Here is a 23,352-nt window from a genome sequence, read left to right on the forward strand (position 1 = left end):
CGTGGAAACCCCAGGGTGAGGGAAACGCTTCGCCTATTCTGGGGTTCGCGTTGGTGATGGAAACGATTTAGCGAGAACTGTGGGCGGTTTGTCCACGGCTGATGGCCAACTTCGGTTGTAAATTTAAAAATAGATATAGAGGGAAAGGTTTTGGTTAAATTCTGGTGGTAATTTCAGAGTTAAATTAAGAGGTTATACGCATGCAGTTAATTAGCTCTGGGTTCAACAACGGGATAACAGTCAGGAAAATAGGCCGTTTTCCTGCAAGGCAGAAAAGCCTTGAGGAGTCAGAATATGTTTTTTCTTGTTTCTCCAGTGCGGTGGGAAGATCTCCACGAAGGGGGGAGGGGGGACGGAGATGCTTTATAGTGTGCGAGGACACCATTCACACAGCAGTGATTCGGTATCAGAATTAACGGTATCGAGCCGTAAACATTTTTAAAGCCACGCCGAGATTTATCACCGCAACTTTGGCCCGAAGGACTCGGAAAGGGAGAAAGAAGGGGAGAGAGAAAAAGCAATCTCATTTAAAAATATTTTCGTTTTGGGAAACATTCAGTCGCTTTAATAATCCTGTTTCCGTTCTGTATGTTGATGTTATTAATCTCAAATAAAAATGTTCCCCTCACACCCCTGCTCTGCTTGTGACAACATCCCCGAGTCCATAAATCACCCGCGGATGCTTCGTGACCTTCTCTAGTCGGAGGCCTATAGCTGTATTTTTTATTAGTATTATTATTACATGCGCGCACGCTTTAATACACAGCTTTGGCAATATTCCACTTACATCGCAGCTTTCCCCGGTTAACTGGGGCTTTTCAGTTCCCTCCGTAGAGTACACACAAAGATTCGTAAAGAGGGGAAAAAAAAAAAAAAAAGAAAAAGAAAAAGAAGGAAAGCAAACACCCTTTCTGCGCCGTGAGCTCAGCAACCGCGGGCTGAGCGTCGGCAAGTTCCTCCCACGCCGAGTCCGGGAGGAAGAGGAGAAGTGGGCAGCCCGAGAGGGAGGAGGTGGAGAAAAGAGGGAAAATCGCGTTTATCTGGAGTGGGTACAGGAAGGAGGAGGGGAAAAGGGAAACAAACAAACAACCAAAAAGAAGCTGGTGTAAATAACGGCTCCAGCAAGGAGGGCGGGGCGGTGGGGTTTGTTTTGCTTTGTTTTTAATTTATTCCCTCGCAGTACAGGCAGAAGAGGGATGGAGCGAGGTTCTTCCTCCTCCCGGTGTTCTTTGTTTTGATTTTTCCCCCCCTCTATTTGATTTGCATTAATTTCTCTCTTAGAGGCGGTGCAGGTCCAGCCCGGCCCCCGCTCCTCCCGCACCTGCCGATGGGCTCCTGCACCCCGGGGCAGGGCGAGGAGTCGCCCAGCACCCACCGCCTCCTCCCGGGGGGCTGCTCGCTCCTCCTTGGCCCACTTGGGTTTTTTGGCTACAGGGAAGGAGTTTGGGTTTTCCCACTCCACAAACAGAGAGCCCGAGGGAGGAGGGAGCTCGGGGAGGAGAGGAGAGTTATGGAGGTCCAGGACCTCTTGAAACCCCAAACAGAAGCCAGTCCGGATAAGAAATCAAAATGAAACTGAGTGAGCAGTGGTTTTGCCTTGACAGATTAGACCTTTTTCTCTCCCTGACCTTTGCTTAGAAGAGCAATAACTCACCAGGTTAATGATCAATCAGCGGAAGCGCTTTGGAATTATCTCAAAAAAAAAAAAAAAAAAAAAAAAAAAAAAAAAAACACAACACAAACCAACCAAAACAAAAACAACGGGGCGGACACGCAGCTCCCCGGCCCCTCCCGGGGCTGGGTCCTCCCGACCCCCGCAGCACCCCTCTCCCGCGGGTCCACCCGTCGCCAAAAGCCTCAGCGGGGGATGAGCTGCGGCTGGGTGGGGGTAGGGGTGGGAGAGGGCACGGGGGGTGAGAGGAGACGTCAGTTCGCGAGATCAGCGCGCTACAAACTGCTATTTTGGGAGCAGCTCAACAGGGGCGGGCTGGGAATCACCATTCTCACTTTTCTTCTCTTCCCCCCCCCCCCCCCCCCCCCCCCTTCCAAATGCCAAAATAATAGCTTGAATTATGCGCTCACGTGACAGAGACACGTCAACCTTTTGCCCATTTATACCGAATTGGTAAATGACCGACTCCCCCCTCCAGTCCCACCAATTCCCCCATCAGCAAATTCCCAAAACTTGGCGGGCAGCCGGGCAGGCGATGCCCCTCGCTCCCTCGGGCCGCGGCTGGGGCTGCCATGGCTTCTGGGGCGTTCTGGGCTGCTTTTGCTTTTTTTTTTTTTTTTTCTCTTTTAGTTTTCCTTTTCCTTTTTACCTTTTAACCTGAAGGCGAAGGATGCAAACAAACACTAACGAGGAACGCGACCGCAACAGCCACCGCTCCCAAAGCCTCAGCGTCCAGCCAAACGGCGAAGACAAGGGAAACGAAGGGGGAAAAATAACGGAAAGGGGTTTCTCTGCCTCCCCGGCGGCGGGCCAGCGCCCGGAGGCCCCGGGGACGGGCTTCTCACCCGCCCCCCCCACCCCCACCCCCCGGAGCTGCCGCCCGTCCTGGCACCGAGGACGCGGCTCCACGGATTCTTACGCTCACGTCCAGCATCTCCGTTTCTTCTCATTTTAACCCCACCCTCCTCCTCCTCAAAAAAAAAAAAAAAAAAAAAGAGAGAGAGAAAATGAGGATTCAAAGCTTTTCTCCCACTGCCCTTCCTTCGCCTCCCGGGAGGACCAGGCACCCACGCTACCGCCGTGGCCGTTTCTGTGAGAAAATGAAGGAATTTGATTATTTTTTGCAGTGATACTCGCCTGAATCCGGGACCCGGCTGGCGCTGGAGAACGAGCTGGGCATAGGGGAGAAGGGACCTGGGAGAAGAAATGAGTTCCATTTTACCTGCTTCCATCCGATAATTCCCAAAGACTAACAGTTTCTGAGGAGGAAGTCTCGGGAGAGCGAGAAAGAAGTGGTGTCAAGGAATTATGTTTCTCTGTTTTGGGATGTTTACATTGAATATTTATCATCTGCATGGAACTGTGCGGATTCCACTGACTCGTGCATCCTCCCTGCACTGTGCATCTCTGCAAACCCCCCCCCCAACCACAGCCACACACCCGAGCCACTGCCTTTCGCCAAAACCCTCTGCTGCTGCCAGGGAATTCGGTCTGTCATCCTCATCATCACATCAAAGGGCTCCCATCCATCCCGGGCTCTTAGTTAATTTTTAATTACTCGAGAAAGCTTTGGGAACGGCGATGTTTAACGCAGCAGACGACACGTAGGTGGAAGCGGGGGTTTTAAATCCTATTTCTACTTTTTAACACGGATACGAGCAAGGCGGTGCTGGCGCTGCCCGAGCCGGGATGCACTTCGCTGTCACACGCGTGGTTTTGACAGAAATATCTCATTTCTACGCCCATCAAACCCCTGGGCAGAGAGAACAACCTTCCCAGGAAATTAACCCGAAGAAACTCAACTGTTCAGTGCTCTTCCCCCCCCAAAAAAAGCCCCATCTCGATGCTCCTGGATTTGCCCACTGCTGCGGCGCCACGAAGAGGAGCTGAGCTCTCAGATCCCCCCCTCCGCACGCGGGATCGGATTCCCTACGCTGGAAAAAAAAAAAGTCATTTTTCAGGGAGGGTGGAAGAAACGAAAATTAGAAGGGTGGAAAATGCCTCCACCCCCCCTAAAATCTCCCGTCCCCTAAAAAACAGAAGCGGGAGCAGCACTACCGTATAGATCTATACCGTTAAATTTCAGAAAGTGTCCATTAATATCAATTTACTTCAATGAAAACTTTGGTTCTTCATGAAGTTGATGATTTATGATAAAATCAATTAAATTACGGCCACTTAGGGCCTGCGGTTTCTTCTCAGATTTCATTCGCCAACAGATCAAGCGCTTGGTAAAAAATTTCAAGTTTAGCTGGAGGCGAGTAAAGATAATTCTGAAGCCGGGGAAATTTAATGCAAAGCAATTTTCAGGGGAGAAAAAAAAAAAAGGGAAAAAAAAAAAACAACCACCAACCCAGGCAGTTGTGTATCCGAGCTCCTGCTCTCTGCCAATATACCAGTTCGCCTGGGGAAATGTTGGACACTGAGACAAAACTTTTCCAGTTTCACAATGTATGAGGACATTTTTAGAACTGGCAACTTGTGCCGGGGACTGAGTTATTATCTCTCTCTAAAGGGAAAAGAACCAAAGGAGAGCAGAGCACGAACAGCTCTCTATATATTTAGAAAAGCTTTGCAGGTTTAATTCGATTTCTCGGAGATTTTTTCCCTCCATACAAACGCTTTTCCTGTTTCGCTCTTAAAATACACATCGGGCGCTCGCGGGGAGGTTGGAGGGGGGATTTTTTTTGAGCCAGAAATGAACAGCACAAGCCCGTGGAAAATAACGCACCCGATATTCCCAGGCGCAGTCTCGCCCTCCCGGCCGCTTCCCTTTCCATCCCAGAAATCGCATTTGAGCGAAATGACCCATTTTCGAGGACACCCTCCCCCCGCCCCCCCCAACCCAAACAAACCTTGAACCTTTTTAAAAGCCTGATATTTTCAGGTTCTTATTCCCCCAGTCGCCACCGCTTGTACACCAAATATTCGGGAGTCCAAATCTTACCCATTTCGGCCAAATGCACTGCCCGGCTAAAAGGAAAAGCAGCTCCACTAGCCAGAAATTTGTTAGTCACATCTGGCCACTACACGCAGACCTGGGGAGGGAAAACCCGCTATGGACATAGACAGAGCTTGGGAATGATTTTTTTTTTTTCTTTCTCCCGAAGCCCTTGTAATTAGGGTCTGCTTCAAGTAAACAAAAACTTTGTAGGGCCATAAATCACCATCACATACATTCTTCAGTTTAACACCCCGCTTTTCCAATGTGCTTTTGTAGTTTCTTTTTCAAAGACGAGAGAGGTGCTAAACCTTTAACAAATGTGTCCCAGACAAACTTTGCGGGTAAACACGCACTTGGGAAGAAGCGGTGTGCGGCCGGTCTCGGTTATGGACCCTAAGAGATAATTTTCCCTCATCTTCAGCTTCCCCCATCCTCCTCCCGAGGCATCACTCTTAATTTGTTACCAGGAGAAAGTCAGCTACAGCTCACAGTGACCGGTGGAGAAGGCTGTCAAAGCCTTCGGAGCAATTAATTATATCTCACAGCGTCGGAGCTGGGGAAAGGCAGAGCCGCAGCATTCATTTATTTTTTTTTTTTTAACTTCTTACCTGTGATACTGTCCGACCCAGGACTTCAAGAAGAAGGAGCGAAGCCAGATCGGGGTGGTGCGAGTTCACAACTGGAGCAGGCAGATTAAGGAGAAGAAACTACTTTATTGCAACCTCGGTGGATCTTGCTGACAGCTTTCTCGGACGATTTGGATGGTTTTTGTTGGTTTGTTTGTGTTTTTTTTTTTCCCCAAAGATGCTTTGATTTTTTTTTTTTTTTTTTGGACTCGCTCGATTCAAACGGAACTGACTTGATGTAGAAAAAAATAGAAATTCTTCCAAAACAGCTTAAAGTATTGCAAGGATGCGACCCCCTTTGCAGGGAGATAGCGAGTGGAGGGGGATGAGATGGGGGTGTCTGGAGTGGCGTTGCGCGCACGTTCCCCTTAAAAAAAAAAAAAAGCCCCCAAAACCCTCCCCCACTCCCGAATCCTCGGTATCTATCTGGAAAGCTGTTTCTCTTTATAAAGACTTAAAATGTTGCAAGACGGTTAAAGCACTGAGTGACAAGGGGTGCTGGAGAGAAGGGAACCAAATGGATTCTGGTTTTTAGAGCCAGTAGGAATTGGCCAGCCTTCAATGTCAGGATTCAGAATTGATTCCATATGTCTCGTCCCGGGGAAAGGGAAAAGAACGAAGAGAAGAAAGAAAGAAGGAAAGAGAGAGAGAGAAAGTGGTGTGGGGGGAGGAATAAAAGTCATGCCAAAAGCCCACCCGGTTTCTGCCTGTCTTTTACCCCCCATCCTTCCCAGTAGCCCTGGGTAAACATCCTGGCATTAAATCTTGCCCTTTTTCAGGGAATATTTTGGACTGTCGCGTTTGAAACACGGAGAGGGAGAGGTACCAGTAGCAATAAACCAGATCTCGGAGGTTATTTTTAGACTCGGCTTTGCTGGAGCTGACCTCAGCCTGGGGGGAGGAAATATGGCTCTGGATGCTGGTGAAAGGGCGAAGCGTCGGCTCCCAAAAAGCGGGAGGGAAGGAGGACGGGGGGTGCAAACCCTTCCCACTGGAAAAAAAAAAAAAAAAAAGCCCCTCACCCACCCCGAGCTGGGCAGGGGCGAGCGACGGGAGCGCTGGACCGGAGGCAGGTGATGGGCTCGCAGGCTCCGGGAGCAGCGGTGGTACCGGTGCCCCCGGGGCGGTGAGTGAGGGGCTGGGGTGGGGGGAACGGCCGGTCCCTTTCCCCGTGTGTCCCCCCACCCCAGCCCAGAGGCTGAGGATTACCGTTGCCTATTGATTTCATCGGGACCTGCTCGGAGAGAATTTGACCCGAAGTTTTTCAGGCTTCTCTCCTGACCTCTGGATACCGCTGCCAATAAAGCACTGATATATTTCGCATTGAGTCCGACATCAAAAGGAGACGAAATAGCAACGAGCGGCGATTTCTCCTTAACCCCTCCCCTCCTAGCTGGGCTAAAAAAAAAAAAAAAAAAAAAAAAAAAAATTTAAGAAGTCAAATCTCTACCATGGCCTCTGATTTATAGCCTTCCTTTTCAACTGGGATGGTTACGCGCAGGGAAGTGTTGAAATGTGGTTGTTGCCTTTTATTTCTTTCGTCTCCTCTCCTCCTCGCGACCCAAAAAAAAAAAAAAAAAAGCCAAGACTTCAAAGAAAACCGTCACCGTTTCCTAACTTTTGCCTATTTAACTGGAAAGCGACCGAGCTCTTCCCTTTTGTCTTGTCCATCAGTGACTCTTGTTCGCCTCTCTTTCTAAATATGAAAATGAAGCGGGATAATTGGCACTGGCTCCGGGCCCTTTGCGGCTTCTCGGGCCTGCAGCGGGGCGGGTTTTGGGTGATACCAGGTTTGCTCGGGCCTGGACCGCTTCGCTTGGGCAGCAGGAGCTGCCCGGGGGTGCTGCCGGGCGCCGGGCAGGGCAAACATCGCCCGAAACCCCTTTCCAGGGGAAAAATAAATAGAAAAAAGGGAGGGGACGCTGCTACCACGTCCTGCCCGCCCTGCCACCGCGCCTCTCCGCGCCTTTCCGCGCTTAAGCCACAGGTTTCCGCCTTCTCCTCCCTTATGACTCCGCTCCGCTCCCCGCGCGTTGCAGCTCTCGCCCTCCGCAACGCTTTGATCTTAAATAGCTCTCTCCTACCGCCTGCAATAAATTATGAATTAAGGTGCTGTTGACTCATATTTGCAGCGTTAATCGCTTCCTCTCTGGGAAAAGACGGGCTATGTCCGGCCGAGAGGGGAAGGGAGGGAAACTTCTTTGGGGAAGAGACGTGATAAACGCGGATTCGCAGCGCTGAGCGACCAGGAACTTCTGACGAGGCGACAGGAGAGGAGAAAGCCTTATTGCACAGAAGCTAATGAAATAGCACTTGCTCGAGCTACTTGAAATAGCTAATTATCTCCTCCCGCCTCTCGAAAGTTATTTCTGTCGTCCCTAACTGTGAGGCACAATAGCCGGTTTCTCGAAAAACTCGGTTTCAGCGGGTTAATAAAGAGGCGCAGCTCAAGCATGGTAAGGAACGGTTTGCTCGTTGTTTTTAGCTGCTCTGGGAGAGTAACGAGGCTGTTGGGCGGCTGAACTGGGAGAGACCGGCGGCGGCGGGGCTGCGCGGAGGATGCGCGGGGGCTGCGCGGAGGATGCGCAAGGGCAGGAGCTTCTGCTCCGGACTTTTCTTCCCAAACTGTGGCCGAAACGAAGCCCTGAAAGCCTTTTCCCTCGGGTCGGCGCTAACCGCAGAGGGGAGAAACCTGTTTTTGGGGGGAGGATGGAGCTGATAGGGGTCGGAGGAGCAGAGCCCTGAGGATCTGGGGCAGAAACGAGGACCGAGGCGGTGCTCCGGGAGGGTGACGGTGCCCTCCCACCCCAGATCCTACACGGAGGGAGGTTTTACATCACCCAAGCTCTTTTACCCCGGCCCCCTCCCACAGCCCCCGGCCAGGGACGAAGCAGGACGGGGAGAGCTCTGCCTTCCACCGCCCAGTCCAGCCCCCAGCCTGGATCTGGGGTCTCCTCCCGAGTTCGCGTCCTACTCTGAGTCTAGGGGTCTCCTCCAATGTTTAAGGCTCTTCTGCCGAGTTTTGGGATCCTACCCCTGCTATGGGGTGCCCTCTTGGGTCTAGGGATCCTAATCGAAGTCTGGGTCTCCTAATGGGAGTGCGGAGCTCTTACCCAGCATCCGAGCTCTAGTCCTGGCTCTGAGTCTTTAGTCAAGGTCTGGGGATCTTATCCAGGGCCATAATTCGGGTCTGGAGACCCCCCCTCGGATCCAGGCTCCCCTTCCGGGCGGGGAAGACAGTGCCCCGGGATCAGGGCAGTGTCCCCAGCACGAAGGCTCGGCCAGAGCGACCCGGCATCCCTCGGCCACCGCATCTCCTCCTGACATCTGATTATTAAAAGACGACACTCGCACAAAGGCGTCTGGACCGGGGACAAATACAGCCCCGGTATTGATTTAAAGGGGGCTGCCGCCCGGGGCGGGGGCTGCGCGGTGGCTCCCCCGCACCGATCCCGCAGCTGCCCCCCGCCAAGGGCCAATTTCTCACGCTCAACCTCCTGAACCGACAGAGAAAAATAAGGACGCAACAAAATAAAACAAAATAGCACCGAATCAAATAAAGGGGGGACGAAAAAAAAGGAGGGGAGGTCTGCGTCCTTTTGAAGCCGACAACTTAAATTAATACGGGGCTTGACAGAGAGTGATGCTGTATTTCTGGCGCAGTCACCGTCCCTGGATCTCCCTTAATATTTAATGAAAGTCGCCGAGTTGCTCTAATTTTGCTACATAAAGGTTTACACTAGCAGACAGAGTTAAATATCCGCGCTCGGGCAGTGTGAGGCTTGGCTGGCGAGTGGAGGGGAGGGGAAGGAAGGGGGGAAAAGCGGTGAATTCTCACCCGAGAATCCGGTGCGAACATTTAATCTTTGCTCCTGTTGTCAGTTTTATTGACTCCTCGCATGTTGGAGCTTGTAAAATATTTAAAAACGCCATCTCCCACTTCCTCCTTCCCTTTCAACGCTCCCGGTTAGGACCAATTTGGTCCAGTTTGGAGACGGGAGGGCAATGCCCGACTCCTGACCTCCCATTTTCCGCGGAGGATGCGCTCCCCGCGCAGACATTAAAGCAGGTATCGGTGTCCCCCGTTTGGGACACACACCTCGACCCCAAAGCTTCAGCTTCGTAGCCCAACCTCAGTGGCTGAAAGAGATTTCCCTGTTACAGCTCAGCTACATTTTGCAGAGGAATCACTGAAAAGGTAACAGCTCCCGGCCAGGTTCTGCTACTATTTAAGCTTATTTTCAGTGCTGTTTCTCCTCGGAGCTCTGCTTTTCTCGAAGTAAATAACAGGCCCGGGCTCCTAAATAGAAAGACATTACTTAAAGCGCCTTCTCCAACTTTCATCGTAAGAACATTATCCTCCATCTCCCCATCCATCACCAGCGCAGCCCCAGCGAGACCAGGGAACTGAGAAAGCCCCGCAAAGTTATCCTCCTGCTCGAAAAGCACAACGAATCAACCGCAATGAGTTTGTTCCCCTTTCTGCCGTTGTCAGTGGTTGTAGGGACAACCCGCCTTTGCTGGGGTCCCTCGGCAGCCCCCCCCAGTTCCCGCAGACCCCCATTGTTCTGGTTTTGATGGTTCCTGCCTGCGACCAGAGCCGTGCCTCTCTCAGAGGCAGCTACCTTACAGCTCTCCTGCTGCAATCTCTATTTTTCTTTTTATTTGCCTTTTAAGTCCAATTTCTGTGCCTGGTCTAAAATAGGGCACCTCCAGAAATTGCCTCGCAACCTGTGCTTGTTCTCCAGCGAAGAGTCCTGCCGGAGGATGGGGAGAGGGAACTGGGAAGAAAATGAGTTATTGTTGGTAAAGGGATGCTGCAACGCAGGACTCCGAGCTGTAATTTTTATATTAAGGTCGTGCTCTTTTACTAGGTTTATATGCCAATGAGGCGTTCCCGGTTTACCAAATTTATACAAATCTCTCCTTAATTGGTAATCACAGATGCTGTAATTTAAGACCCCCAGCTACAGAGCTTTCATATTAGCTGCTGATCTATTACTGTAAATCGTCTGAAATAATCAACTCCAGGGAGTGGGGTAGAGAGAGTTCCTCGCTCTAAAATATCATCGCTTGCACATCATTTTCATTCGAGAAATGATTTATCTTGGACACCACTATAAACAACACAACTCTCTCACAAACACACACACAATGGCAGCCGCACTGCTGCTGACATGTTTATTGTAATAAATCAAGAAAGGGGGGAAGGAGGGGAAAAAAAAGGTTGCGAGGAGAGAGAGGGAGAGGGAGAGAGAGGAATATTCCTAAAAATATCAATGAAATGCCTCGATGGGTATAAACACACATACCACCATGTGAAGAGAAATGGGAGGAAATGAAGACGGCTATTTGTCACATTTTACGACAATAACATTAATAACAAACAATAAATTTACATGGACATAGAGACACGCTAGGAATTGGGAAGCCCCTGCTACTTACAATAATCCAGCCCTCGGCGTGGCTTCGTGGTTCCTGAGAATTGTTTTATTGCAGACTCCTCTCCCTCTCCCTCTCTCCTCCTCTCCCCCTCTTTCTCTCTCTCCCTCTCGCTCTTTCTCTCTTTTTTTCCCTCAGCTATAGGCTTGTTTTTTAAAGGACAGTTGAATTTCACGTCAGACACAAGGAGACCATGTCTGCGATTTTCCTGACGAATACATATCTATTCTGCAACCTCTGCATTAATTATTTAATGAATCACGTGATGGGGAAGGGGGAAGGGGGTCTCTCCGTTTCATACTCAAAGGACCACTGTGACCTTCCACCGGAACAGTTATTTTTTTCAAGAAGTTTCGAACTGAACGAAGCTTTTCGAGATGGACGGAGATCCCCCCTGCCAGGGCTGCCTGGCACAGCCCTGCCAGCCTGGGGTGAGGATGTGCAGAGGGCACCCACTTCTCCATTAAAAGGCGTGATTTTAGGTTTATTTCCTCATCCTCTCTCCTGCTCGGAGTTGAGAGCATTTAAACCCCTCTCTAAACCATTCATGGAGGCTGGCTTTACTGGACCTTGGCTCAGCTAAGCCACACTGTGTTTTTTTCCTTTTTTTCCTTTTCTTTTTCCCCCTCTCCACATTGAGATTTTTATTACAATCTTGTACTGAATAGCGCAACTGTTTTAGAGTCTAAACCAGCTGAGAATATTTATGATCCTGATTCTAAAGAGTTCAGCCCTCCCTTTGCCTCACTTCCAGGCCCTTTTCTCCCCGCTGCTGTTATTGTTAGACCAGCCTTTATTGCATTAACAAAAAAACAAACAAAAAAATATCAAATTTTGACTCTGAAGAGAGCTGCCAAGTACAAGGATCCTGAAAACAAAACAAAACAAAACAAAAAAACAAACCCCAAGACTCAGCAACAAAGGAGCCGCTGGGGAAAGGCCGCGGAGCAGCCGCCGAGCGGGCAGCCGGGTGCGCGCTGCCCTGGCACGGAGCTGCCCGTGCCCTGCGCGCTGCCAACGCGCGGCCCCGCCGGCCCCCCGCGGCCACGGGAGAAACACTGTCACCCGGGAAAAGGCAGCAGGTAGAGCCTGAAAGCCTCAGGACCGTGTTCCAGAGTTCCCGGGTCTCCCAGAACCGGGGTGGGGGTGGGGGGGCCGGGAAAAAGCCCCAACCCCCTCCCTAAGCACCCCGACATCCCTACACCCCCACCGGGGCGGCTACACTGGGAACCGAAATACCCCCCAGTCTCTGCGGGTAAAGCCTGGAGGGAGCTCGTATTAAACGTAAAAATTAATGTTAAAAGCCGGTTTTACCCCCCTTTAAGCCGAGGCTAAGGGGCTGGGGAGGGGGTGGGGGGGTGTGCTCCCCCCGGCCAGGAAGGAGCGAGTGGGGAAGCGCTTCGTTTTCAAAAGCCCTCGATTATTTCTGAATCGATTTTATCGAGTGAAATGTGGTTGTCGGAAGAGAGACGTTGGGTCAAGGTGTGGGAGGTAGAGAGGGAAAAACCCCACTAAAAGGGGTTCCCGTTGCTGGGGGGGGGGTGTCCCATGAGGGAGGAAACTTCGGGGGGGCTTTTATGGGAACTTCGGGTCAATTCAGAAGCCGCAACTTTCACTTCACACAACCACTTCTTTTTTTTTTTTTTGTCTTAGTCATAAAATGAAGTGTCCCTGTGAATGGAGCCGGGTAAATAAAATTTAAAAAAAAAAAGAGAAAAAAATATAAAAAGGAACAGAGCCATCCCAGGCAACAAACGGGGCAGATACCCCCCTCGGCACCTTCTCTGGCATTTTGGGGTTTGTTTTATGCAAAAGAAGCACCCATTTCGGTCTCTTTTTTTTTTTTTTTAAAGCCCCCAGTTCAAAGGGTCGGAAACGCGGCCATAAACAGCGGCTTCGCCCTCCGAGGTGCCGCGATCAAAGCCGTTTTCTCTCTAAAGATAAAATGAACGTTTATATAGTGAGAAAGCGAGATTGATTTACGGATTTAAACACGCCGTTCTTATTGCGGATCATAAATCTGTCACTGGGGCTGAGAAACTCCCAACCCGCTCGCCCAGCCCGGCCGCCTTTAAAGCGACCCAACGCTATACTGGGGCAGCACGACCCCCCCAGCCCCCCTACACTGGACAAACACCACCCCCCCGCCCCACATCCATGCGTATATAGGTAGATGTACAGATATATATTTATTTATACTTCCTCTGTACCCTTCTCTCTAATAACTACAACTCAGTGGGGCTGGGTTACGCGATTTTGCCCACACCAGAACCCTTTTTTTGTCCAATTTTGGGACCAAGAAACAAAGGGGTCCAGCAGCTCTGTCGCGACTGGTGCCTGAGGGGGCGGGGATGGGGGTCCCGCCTCGAGGCCCCCAGGGAGAGGCCGCTGGAGCGTCTTTCGGCCCGGTGGGATCCCCCGCACCGCTCCGCGCCCCTCCGCGCAGCTCCGCGCCGGCCGCAGGCAGCTGGGCACAGAGAGGCTTTTGAGAGCGCCGTGGGCAGGGGCGAAGTGGGAGGAGGTGCGGGAGGAGGGAAATGGGGGGGAGGATGGAGAGGGGCTCTCGGAAACAAAGGAATTTCTGGAAATAAGAGGCGAGATGAGACGCGGGACGAGGGAAGCGGCGACGGGTCGGGGGCTTCTCTCCTTCGGGTTGGGCTTGGGGTTGTTTTCCCCCAAAAAAATTATTTTTGTAAAGCAAACGGCAAACAATTTGCTCTGCAAAGCCAAAGCACTGAAGACCACCCCCCCGCCTCTCTCTCTCTCCCTCTCTCCTTCTCTTTTTCTTTCTTTTCTTTCTTTTTTTCTTACAAAGAAACCAACTGACGAGCAAACACCGGGGGCTTTTGAAGTGAAATCAGAGGGGAAAAGGTCTGTCGGGCCCCGGCTCGGAAACAGAACGATTAAACGGTCATAAAGCAGAAATAAACCCACTCCCAAGTCCCTTCTCCACCCATTTCTTCCCCCACCTTTTCCTCCCGCAGCTGATTCCTCGCTCCCACGGCCCAAGACCGCGGTGAGGGCCGGGGCCGGCGGGACCCCGCACACGCAAAGTTTGTGCTGAAGCGCGGGCTGGGCTGTTGCCCAGCACAATGTCCAGCCTCGGAGAGGTCAAGGGGTTTGCGAGGTCAGTCCGCGGCTGTAATACACAGCTAATCGCCTAGAAAACGTGTCCTCTGCGTGAACTCTCTCCCCCGATCGGCGCTGGCCAGCTCTGGGTTTTCTCTCCCCAAATTTTCACTCCTTTCCTTCTCTGCGGTGTTCCCGCACCGCCCCCGGCGCGGAGTATCAACCCCCGGGAGCACCAGCACCCCCAGGACACCGACAGTCCTGCGGCAAAGACACTCCCGGACACTCTCGCTCCCTGGGACACCCTCACCCCGGGACACCCGCACCCCCCAGGACACACGCAACCCCCCGGGACACCCACACTCTGAGACACCCGCCCCCCCCGGTGCTCTGTCCTCTTTGGGACACCCTGCCAAGCCCTGCCCAGACCAGCCTGTGACTAGCAGAGAGATCTTGCTCGGAAAAATAATTTTTAAAAGGAAGAAAAAAAGAATTTAAGGGGAAAAAAAAAAAAAAAAAGAAGGAAGCGGGGTAACACCCCCCCCCAAAGCTCCCAGGCAAGGGGCCCCGCAGCAAAGCTCCGCAGGGCCGAGCCCCAAACGCGCACAGCCCCAGCTCGAGGAGGAACAAAACCCTCTCGCCACGAGTAACCCTCCTGCAAACTTTCTCTGCCCGCTCCCCTCGCTCGAAATAAAACGAGAAAACAGAAGGAAATCCCCGCACAAGAATTCACGTGTTGTTTTGCTTTCTGCCTTTTTTTTTTTAGCTCCTTTTTTATCGTGCTTTCCCCCAGCTTTCTCGTGAAAGGAGGCAATAAACCGATCAGAAATGCATGCCAAGAGAGCAGCTCTGTTACCTGGTTCGCTCCCACATCCTTTTTCCAACGCCCCAGAGACGGCCCTCATGGTTTGGGTGGTTTCTTCCAAAGTGAGAGGTCTGGGGGAGGGGGTGGCTTGGGGGGGGGGGAGTGTTTGGTTTTGTTTTTCTCCCCCAAAAATAAAGCTTTCACCTTTACGATCCAGATTTTATTATTAATATTATTATTTCCCCTGAAGATTCTTGCAGGACTCCGGGTGCTTTTTTCCCAACAGACGGTCTGCGGAGATTTGCTGTTGAATAACAATGGGAAAAGGATAAGTATTTAAAGAAAAGAAGTGATTAATGATTTTCTGTATAATTCTCGCATTTTTCTTGGCTTCTGTCTGCTTATAATGGCTGTGAACTTTTAGGTCCTATAGAAATCTTCTTTTCTCCCCCTTCTATTCTATTCATACTTTCCAGCTTTGATTTGCCTCTATAGACCCCACATTCCTGGAAGCATATGCTTTTTTTTTTTTTTTTTAAGAACGATTTTTGGCCATTCTTAGAAGTACTATCTCGAAAATAACACCCTCTTTACAACTCCAGCAGATCAAAGAGAGGAACAGTAAAATAAAATGCAGCAACAACAACAAAACCCCCCAACCTCAGGCATTATAATAAAATACAGCCCTTGCCACCCTCCATAGGAAAAAAAAAAAAAAAAGGAACTTTAAAGGTTTGCAGTTGCTACCTCTAAAAATGCCATCGTTAACCCCAAAAAAGTCCACAAATCCATTTCTTTAACATCAGTGTAACAGATCTGTACCATGTGACTGCATTAATATTATTTTAAAGTATTAAAACGTCAATAGAAAGAAAAATCTAACGGCCTTTTGTTTGAGCTGGGGGCAGGGAGACTTTTGGGGGCACTTTATTTGTAAGGTGGTCGTTTGGTGCCTTACCACGACTAAAGGAATAACACATAAACACACTCGGGCTTGAAATATTTCAAGCCCTGTCTTTGTTTCTGAATAATGCGGGGGAATATTTCGGTCCTGCTGGGGGGTCTTGGAGAATTCCGTGGACATTGAACAAATAAGCAAAAGCCCTTTTTTTTTTGAGAGAGAGAGAGGCAAGTGTAAGAAAATGATTATTTTCTTCAGCTGGTGCAGAGGCTTCCTCCCCCTGAGGACCCCCCCTGCGCACAATAGTCTTTTTTTTTCAGTATTTGTAACTTAGAACTGGAATGTTATTTCGTCCTGAACAGTATTTTCGATACTTTCTATGAGAAAGAAAATGAAAATTAATACAAGAGCTGCGGCTCACAAAAGAAGCCATTTGTCTTCTTGATTATCTATTTGCTTGTCAGGCTATGAGCTATCGCAGGAGCCAGCTCCTTTGTAATATAAAAATACACAGAAAACCTGCAAACACCGAGAAACATCTGTGCAAAAATTAGACTCATTAATGCATTAACTACCTCGGAGAAGGAGATTTTTTTTTTTTTAATCGAGAAGTCTCTCTAGAGAAATACAACGCTGCATCCATTCCTTACAGCAAAGCAAAGCGCTAATGACCACCTCGGTTTTGTCTGAGACCAGTTTGGGAAGAGCATATTAATATATGCTTAGAACAAATAAATCATAATATGTAAGGCTTAGCAGTACTTAAGGCTGATATACCCTATAGTCAAACATCTTTTGTTTTCATTAGGGAGTTGAGGCTGTGCCATTGACAACAGAAATCCCTGTAAAAAAGAAACGTGCTGTTTAATTAATTTATTTAAAACATTGTTTTTTTTCCTCACCAGAACAAAAAGACAACACCTCCCCTCCCCCTCAAAAAAAAAAAAAAAAAACCACAAACAACACACACACAACAAAAAACACAGGGTCAGATTCACAATGAAAAAATTTATTTCCAATTGCGCTTTTTTTTTTGGTTGTTCTTCCTTTTCTCTGCTATTTACAGGTAATCACGGACACCACGAAGGACAAAGGCAGGGGATGGAGGCGGCCGGGCCGGGCGGGGTGTCGGGGGGAGCCTCGCCAACCCCCATCTCCCCCCGTGCCCTCCCCGAGAGGGGTGAGCCCTCACCCCTCCGTCCCTAATTCACATTTTCAGTACAAAACTGGGCCAGACAGCGGGAGAGGAGCTTTTCCCCCTCCCCTCTCTCTGCCCCTCGCCCTGGGCTGCGGGGGTGAATTCAGGTGCCCCAGAATTCACCCAGTTTATCCGCCCAGTTCCTAACCTAACCCCCCTCGCTTTCCCTTCTTCCCTCCCACCCCCCCTCCCCCAGACTCACAATTAACCTGCTGGACTCAAAAAAAAAAAGCCAGAGGGGGTCCCGTATCACTCTCCATCCTCTCGCTTTGTTTGTCCAGCACCCACTTGACCCATTTTTTAAAAAAAATATTATTTTTCCAGGGATCCCTCCACTCCCACGCATGACCAGTGCAGTGTCCGAGAGCCCCTCCCGCTCCTCACGGTCCGTGCCCGGGGGAGATTTTGGTTGTGTTTATTGTTTTGTTTTGTTTTTTTCCTCCATCGTAGGGCTGTGCCAGAACCGCCGCGTCTTTGGGCTTTGGGATGGCGGGACAGAAACTTTCCGTTTGTGGCTGGTAGGCGAGAAAAGAAAAAGAGGAGGGGAAAAAAAAAGGGGGGGGGGGGGGAATCCAGTTCGTCTTGAAGAAACTGAGCCTCATTTATTAAAGTGAGCGCTGGTTGTCGAGGTAATAGCAGACATAAGGTCCATCCTTTGTACGGGAGAGTAAACATGACAAATGGGGCAGAGCTTGGCGTGATTAAAGATGAAACAAGGATCCATCTTAGCCAAATCTGAAAACTACTATCTCCAGCCTCCTTTTAATGGAAGAGAGGCACAACAGCACAGCTCTGCTTTGTTGCAGCTGAGTCTCCCTCTGTTCCCCCTATAAATAAAGAGCACCCCTCCTTCCCTCGCTTCTCGGAGCATTGAAAAAAAAAACAATAATCATGTGTTCCCTACACACACACAAACTCACACACACTCTATCCATCCATCCACCCATCCATCCATCCGTCCGTCCAAGTTATAGGCTGGTGGCTGGTCCATGGGTTCGGTTTTGAGATCCTCCTTGTGGGATCTGCAGGCTGGCAGAGGAGCTGGAAGAATTGGACCTGATCTTGGTATTTGGTAACTTGTGATCTTTTTTCCATTTCATCCTCCTGTTCTGGAACCAGATTTTGATCTGGCGCTCGGAGAGGCAGAGGGAGTGGGCGATCTCGACCCTGCGCCTCCGGGTGAGATAGCGGTTATAGTGAAATTCCTTCTCCAGCTCCAGGACTTGCTGCCTGGTGTAGGCTGTGCGGGAGCGTTTCGGTTCCCCTCCTGAGTAATTGGGGTTTACTGAACAAACACAAAGGAGGAAAAAGAAAAAAGGAAAACAAAACAAAAGAAAAGGGGGGGGGGGGGGGGGAAAGAGCAGAAGAATTACTGAGCTGTTCCTTTAATGGGTTCTTTCCCCCTAAAAAAAGCATCACACATTCTTTTGGTGGAGGGATATACTGAAAAATAATGCACCGTAAACCTTGTAAAAATACACCCAGAACCTATCTCCAAATCTCCACCTCCATCCTCGTTGCTTGACGTGTATTCCTGTCTAAACGTTTTTATAAGGTCCCCCAGACACATTTTCCGTGCCCTCTACGTGTGTGTATACACACACACACACACACCTCCGCCTGGGCATCGCTGTTAGCCCCAAATCTTTAAAGTTCCCCCTACACACATGCAAACAGGCAAACACAGACACTCCTTTTTATTAAATATCACACGCACAAAAAAAAAAAAAAAAAAAAAAAGGGAAGGGGGGAGGGAAAATGGTAAAAGTTTACTCAACCCGCCACTTAAATACAAATTACGAAAACATAAAACTTAACTTATGAAGATTCAACAGCCATAAAAAAAGTAGCCTGCAAGAAATTGGAGGAGGATGGTAACAGAGACTTCAAAGGCACATGGCCAAGCAGAGCAATAAAAATTTATGGAGGATGTAATTATACCGCTCTGCAAACAGGCGATCGTAAATCTCCACGAATGGTTATTTTACAACTGGTGCAATAAGATTTCTACAAGACTTTGAGGTGCTACTCAGTATAAAGCAAAGCCACTTTAGATCACTTACCCGTGCTTACATGGACTTTTTTCATCCAGGGGTAAACGACCGGCTCTTTGCACGAGGAATCGGAAGGGCTTTGGTTGAGAGAGTTTTGGCTGCAGGAGGGTGGTGGGCTGGGGGTGACCGGCTCGCAGGGATGGTTTGGCTCAGAGATGTGGCTCTGGAGTCCGGCCGGAGGATGGACATGACCCCGGGGGGATAACACCGCTGCTTGGTGGCCGGAGCTCTGACAAGACGAGTAGAGCTGCTCCTTGCAGGCTGACCGCGGCTGGTACATCGCTTCATGTTGGAAAGTGCTCTCTCGCCTCTGGCTGCTGTAATATTCCGGCGAGTGATTGGGAAGGTAATCGCTGTGGGAATACTCTTCACAGGGTGGGAACTTGGGGTCCACATAGTTGGAGTTGATCAAAAACGAGCTCATGGCCATTAATTTCTTAGAATTGCACACACGGAAAAAAAAAAATATATCTCTCTCCTAAAATTTATTCCTGTCCCCCCCTTTACTCGTTTTCCTGTTTCGTGAAACCCTCCTACTTACTGTCAAGTGAACAAAGTTGGAGTCCATGTGACAGCGCGGGCCAATGGCGAGGTGCCCTGCGATCCCCGGATAAGGAAATCTGCCCAGCCCGGGCTCTCCCGGGGCCCCGAGCATCCCCGGGGAGGCGGCCCGGGGGCGCCCGCTCCCCTCCGGCCGCCCCCGGCCCCGGCGCCGCCGGACCCCGGCGGCCCCGGGCTCCGCAGCGCCCCGTGGGCGAGAACCGGCCCCCCTCCACCCCCACCCCCCCGGCCCACACCCCTCGGGGGTGTGTCCTGGTTCGGGGCGGGGGGGAACGGAGGAAAAAAGCGGGGGAGGGTGTGGGAAAACAAAAAATCACCCCCAAACGCAAAAAAAAAAAAAAAAAAAAAAAAAAAAAAAAAAAGAAAAGAAAAAGATTTTTTTTTTTTCCAGGGGGTTTGGGGGCTGCGGCTCACTGCTGCTGCCCCAGCACATGATCCATGGCCGTCCCTCCGGGTGGTGGTCGCATCTCATTCCCTGCTAAGGTGATACGCGAAGGGACACTGCGCCCCGAGCCTGGCAGAGATGAATAGGGCTCGTTTGGGATCGATAAGAAATTCATCAGCTAATTCGGGGTACCCGGTCTCCTAAATCACATTTCGCCGGGCTCTGAGATTGACTGTTTTCCCACGCACCGATGGAAAAAGGAGCCCGTCCTCCAAGCAAGAAATCAAGGACTTGATGAACAATTACAAAAGCGAATTAGCCCAAGTCCTAATGCATCTTCTCGCCCTTCTTGTAATAAAGACGCTTTAAAAGCCCGGGCGAAGCAAAAGCCTTTCAAGAGCCACCCCTAATTCCTCCAATTCGTGTTTAAACCTCAAACGCAATAAACTCCTCGCAAGAGGCAGGAAAGGAAGCGATATAATATTTATTTTTTTTAATTTGTTGTCCGATGTCGGTGCTGAGATGACAAAAACTAAAGCGATCGTGGGTTCCTGGCTCTCAAATCGTAGTAATAACGCCCCTGACCCCCTCCCTCCCCCCGCCTTTGCAGCTCAGATTTTATCTCGAAGTGATGATAAAGTTTATCGCAGGAGCGCAGGAGTTGAGCTAAGGTCAAATCCAAAGTATTTCTTTTCAGCTAGAAAACGGTTTTCTGGTTAAGACCTTGTTTTCACCCTTTTGTGTGGGGTTCTGGGGGGTGTGTGGGGCTTTTTATTTATTTTTTTTTATGCCTTCTGGGATTGTGACCTGTAGTGTTTGTGTCAACTACATATTCCCCTAGATACGAATTTGTGACCCAACTTCCTTTACACAAATTCGGATCTACAGGGTACATATAGAAGACAGATGCATCCTCCTTGGTCAGAGATCTTCGCCTATCGCCATAATTATCTTCTGGGGAAGGAGGGTAAAGTTTTGTGACTCGAGAGATCAAGAATGAATCTATAGGTAAACACAGTTAAACGATTCACTCTTCAGAGGAAAGACGATTAATTAAAGCACCAACTCAGCATCCCGATAGCTGATACTAGATTAGAAAAAACACAACTTTTCTACTTCCTCCTCCGTATCTTATAAATTAGTTTACCGCTGTGCTAAAAAAGAAAAAAAAAAAAAAACAAACCAACAAAACAGCTCCTGATATGTGAGTATAGACGCACAACGAGACTCGAATCCAAATATTCGTAGTTTAAAAGCAAAATGCCATAGCTCCCTCCTCCTCCGCCCTGAAACCCTCGTAATTATTCTCTGATTCGCAGCGCCAAGATTTCATCCATTTTTCGTTCCTGGAGGTCAATCAAGGTTTGGGTTTATACATGCGTGTGCGGGTAAATTATAAAAAAAAAAAAAAGAGAGAGAGAAAGAAACAGATGAAAAGAAATACAGAATGTAAAGGCAGATGGGACGACAGGTTTTTTTTTTAATGACAGGCAATTCTTTTTACAACCCGAGAAAAAGATCAAAGGCGTTTCATTTCCGAAAAAGGGATATAAAACAATAAAATATTCATACTGTCTAGGTAATGAACCTTCATTCGGAACTAATGAGGGTAGCATCATGTTGAGATTTCGTTTAAAATTACAGTTGCCCAAGAGATTAAAAGTATAGCATCCTCTTCCCTTCCTTTCCTTTTTTTTTTTTTTTTTGTATTTCAAAAAGCCGAACATTTTTTGTCAAGTATCTCCCGAATTAATCGCGTTTAAATGCCGCAGCAGAGAGGCTGTCAGAGAAAAGCCGCGTTTCCCCCGCGTTAAAATTCCTGGAAAATATCTTCAATATATTTCACAAACTCCTGCGTTTTGCCTGACAAAAACCAGTTACGGCCGAGAACGAATGTCCTGTAGTTTTCCCGGACACATGATGCCCCGGGATTTTCCAGGTACTTTAAGGCGAATAGTCGGTTTTCCTGATGAAACGTATAATTCCCAGACAAACAGAAAAACGAAGACGCGTTTTAAGAGAGAAGCCCAAATGCACCCGGGACGATCCCCAAACCATTTCTCACGCCTAAACAGACCGCAGGTTTCCCGCAAAAGCAGCAGAGCGAAGCCCAGACGCCTTTTGCAGAGAGCAGAGGGTTCCCCACCTCCCCAAACCAGCACCCACGCTGCTGGGGAGCAGCCAGCCGCACTAAATTTACCTTCCCCTCTAAAACCTGCCATAAAAGTAAGAAGCCAAATCAAATCTGCTTGTACAACGTGTAGATGGATGCCATAAAATAATTCTACAGAACCAATCCCATTAGAGCTCTTTTTTTTTTTCCTCCTCTCTTAAATTTTATTCCTTCTTTCCAATCCCTTCTCTTGATTTATTTTATTGTATTTCCTCGCAGCCGGTACCGTAGCGATCTCCTAACCGAGGAGGGGAACCTGAACAGAAATAACTGGGCCTATTCCTTATTTTTAACCCCCTCCCACGTCCCTTTTTTTTTTTTTTTTTTTTTTAAATAAATAACCCGGGTTTAATTTTCCTTCCCAGTGACCCCCGAGGCTGGGACCAGCAGACCAGCACCCCTAGCGTTTACCAGAACTCTCCCCCTCTGATCCCAAATTAAAGGCAGCCCCTCGCTTCCCCCCCTTCCCCTCTCCCCCCCCCATTGCTCCGCACACCTTTCTCCCTTTCGCTGGGAAACCGCCCCACATCGCGGAAGTTTCTCACAGCAAATTTCACCCGTTTTCCATTTCAAAGCAACCTCAATCCGGAGGGGGGATAGGGAGGTGTCCCCCAGGCCCCCCGGCCTGTTCCCCCCCCCGCTCCCAAAGGGTGGGCCGAGGATCCCCCAGTCTCTCCCCAAAAGCCTCCCAAAGGCACCTGCCAGCGCAGACGGGGCTTTATTAAACCGCTCCTGATGCTGAGCACCTCTTGGGTCTCCCCAAAAGAGGGGCCGCGAAGCGCGGGGTGACCCCCCCCGCCCGCCGCCCGGCCGCACCGCCCAGGTGTAACGGCACCTACCTCGGCAAAACGCGGGTCCTTTCCTCGGAGGAATCCCCGAGGGGGTTAGGGCGCTCCCTCAAAACTTAGGTTTAGCAGGCGGAATCCTATAGAAACCCCCTAACCCCCCCCACCCCCGCCACCCCCTCCCCAATCCAGCCCGCGCTATTCTGCTCTCTCTCCCCCGCGTTGCTTTTTCAATGAGATTATTTCTCGATAAGAACACTAATTTCTCTCTTCTTCTCTCTCTTTTTTTTTTTTTTTTGGTAGGGTTTGGTGGTGCCCCCTCCCCCGCTCCCCCACTATAAACCACTATTGTCCTTAAAGGCGAGCGGAACTGCTCCTGGCAGCGCCAGGAGGCCCTCTGAGCATTTTGGGGTGGGAAACCCGCAAGTTTTGGTATTAATCTCATAGTTTGTCAGTCTTTGTTAAACAGCGAGGCGTGTCCGCAGCGCGGCGGCCGCCGAGAGCCGCGCTGACCCGCGGTTCACCCCGCGCCGCTCCGCGCCCCCCCCCAGCCCCGCTCCGCGCTTTAATTTTTAAGCTTTTTTTTTTTTTTTTTTTTCGCCCCCCTCCTCCCCTGAGATCTCGGTCTCGAGTCTGGCAGCAGTAAGGACGGGGATTTTTTTAATTTTAATTATTTTTTTCCCCCTTTTCGGAAGCGGAAACTTTTCGGGTTTGTGTATTAAGTTGGAATTTCCCAC

General features: G+C 49.7%; 1 protein-coding gene across 1 annotated transcript; it reads right to left on the reverse strand.

Annotated features, from left to right (window-relative positions):
- Positions 1–17,625: 17,625 nt before the first annotated feature.
- On the reverse strand, positions 17,626–19,366 carry HOXB4 (homeobox B4). The gene is made up of 3 exons (XM_009989839.2): positions 19,253–19,366; positions 18,721–19,147; positions 17,626–17,942 (listed from the first exon to the last, which is right to left on the reverse strand). Exons 1-3 carry the CDS (start codon positions 19,364–19,366, stop codon positions 17,626–17,628), a joined length of 858 nt encoding a protein of 285 aa, XP_009988141.2.
- Positions 19,367–23,352: the final 3,986 nt, after the last annotated feature.

Source organism: Tauraco erythrolophus, chromosome 25 (assembly GCF_009769465.1).
Source record: "Tauraco erythrolophus isolate bTauEry1 chromosome 25, bTauEry1.pri, whole genome shotgun sequence".
Lineage (NCBI taxonomy): Eukaryota > Metazoa > Chordata > Aves > Musophagiformes > Musophagidae > Tauraco > Tauraco erythrolophus.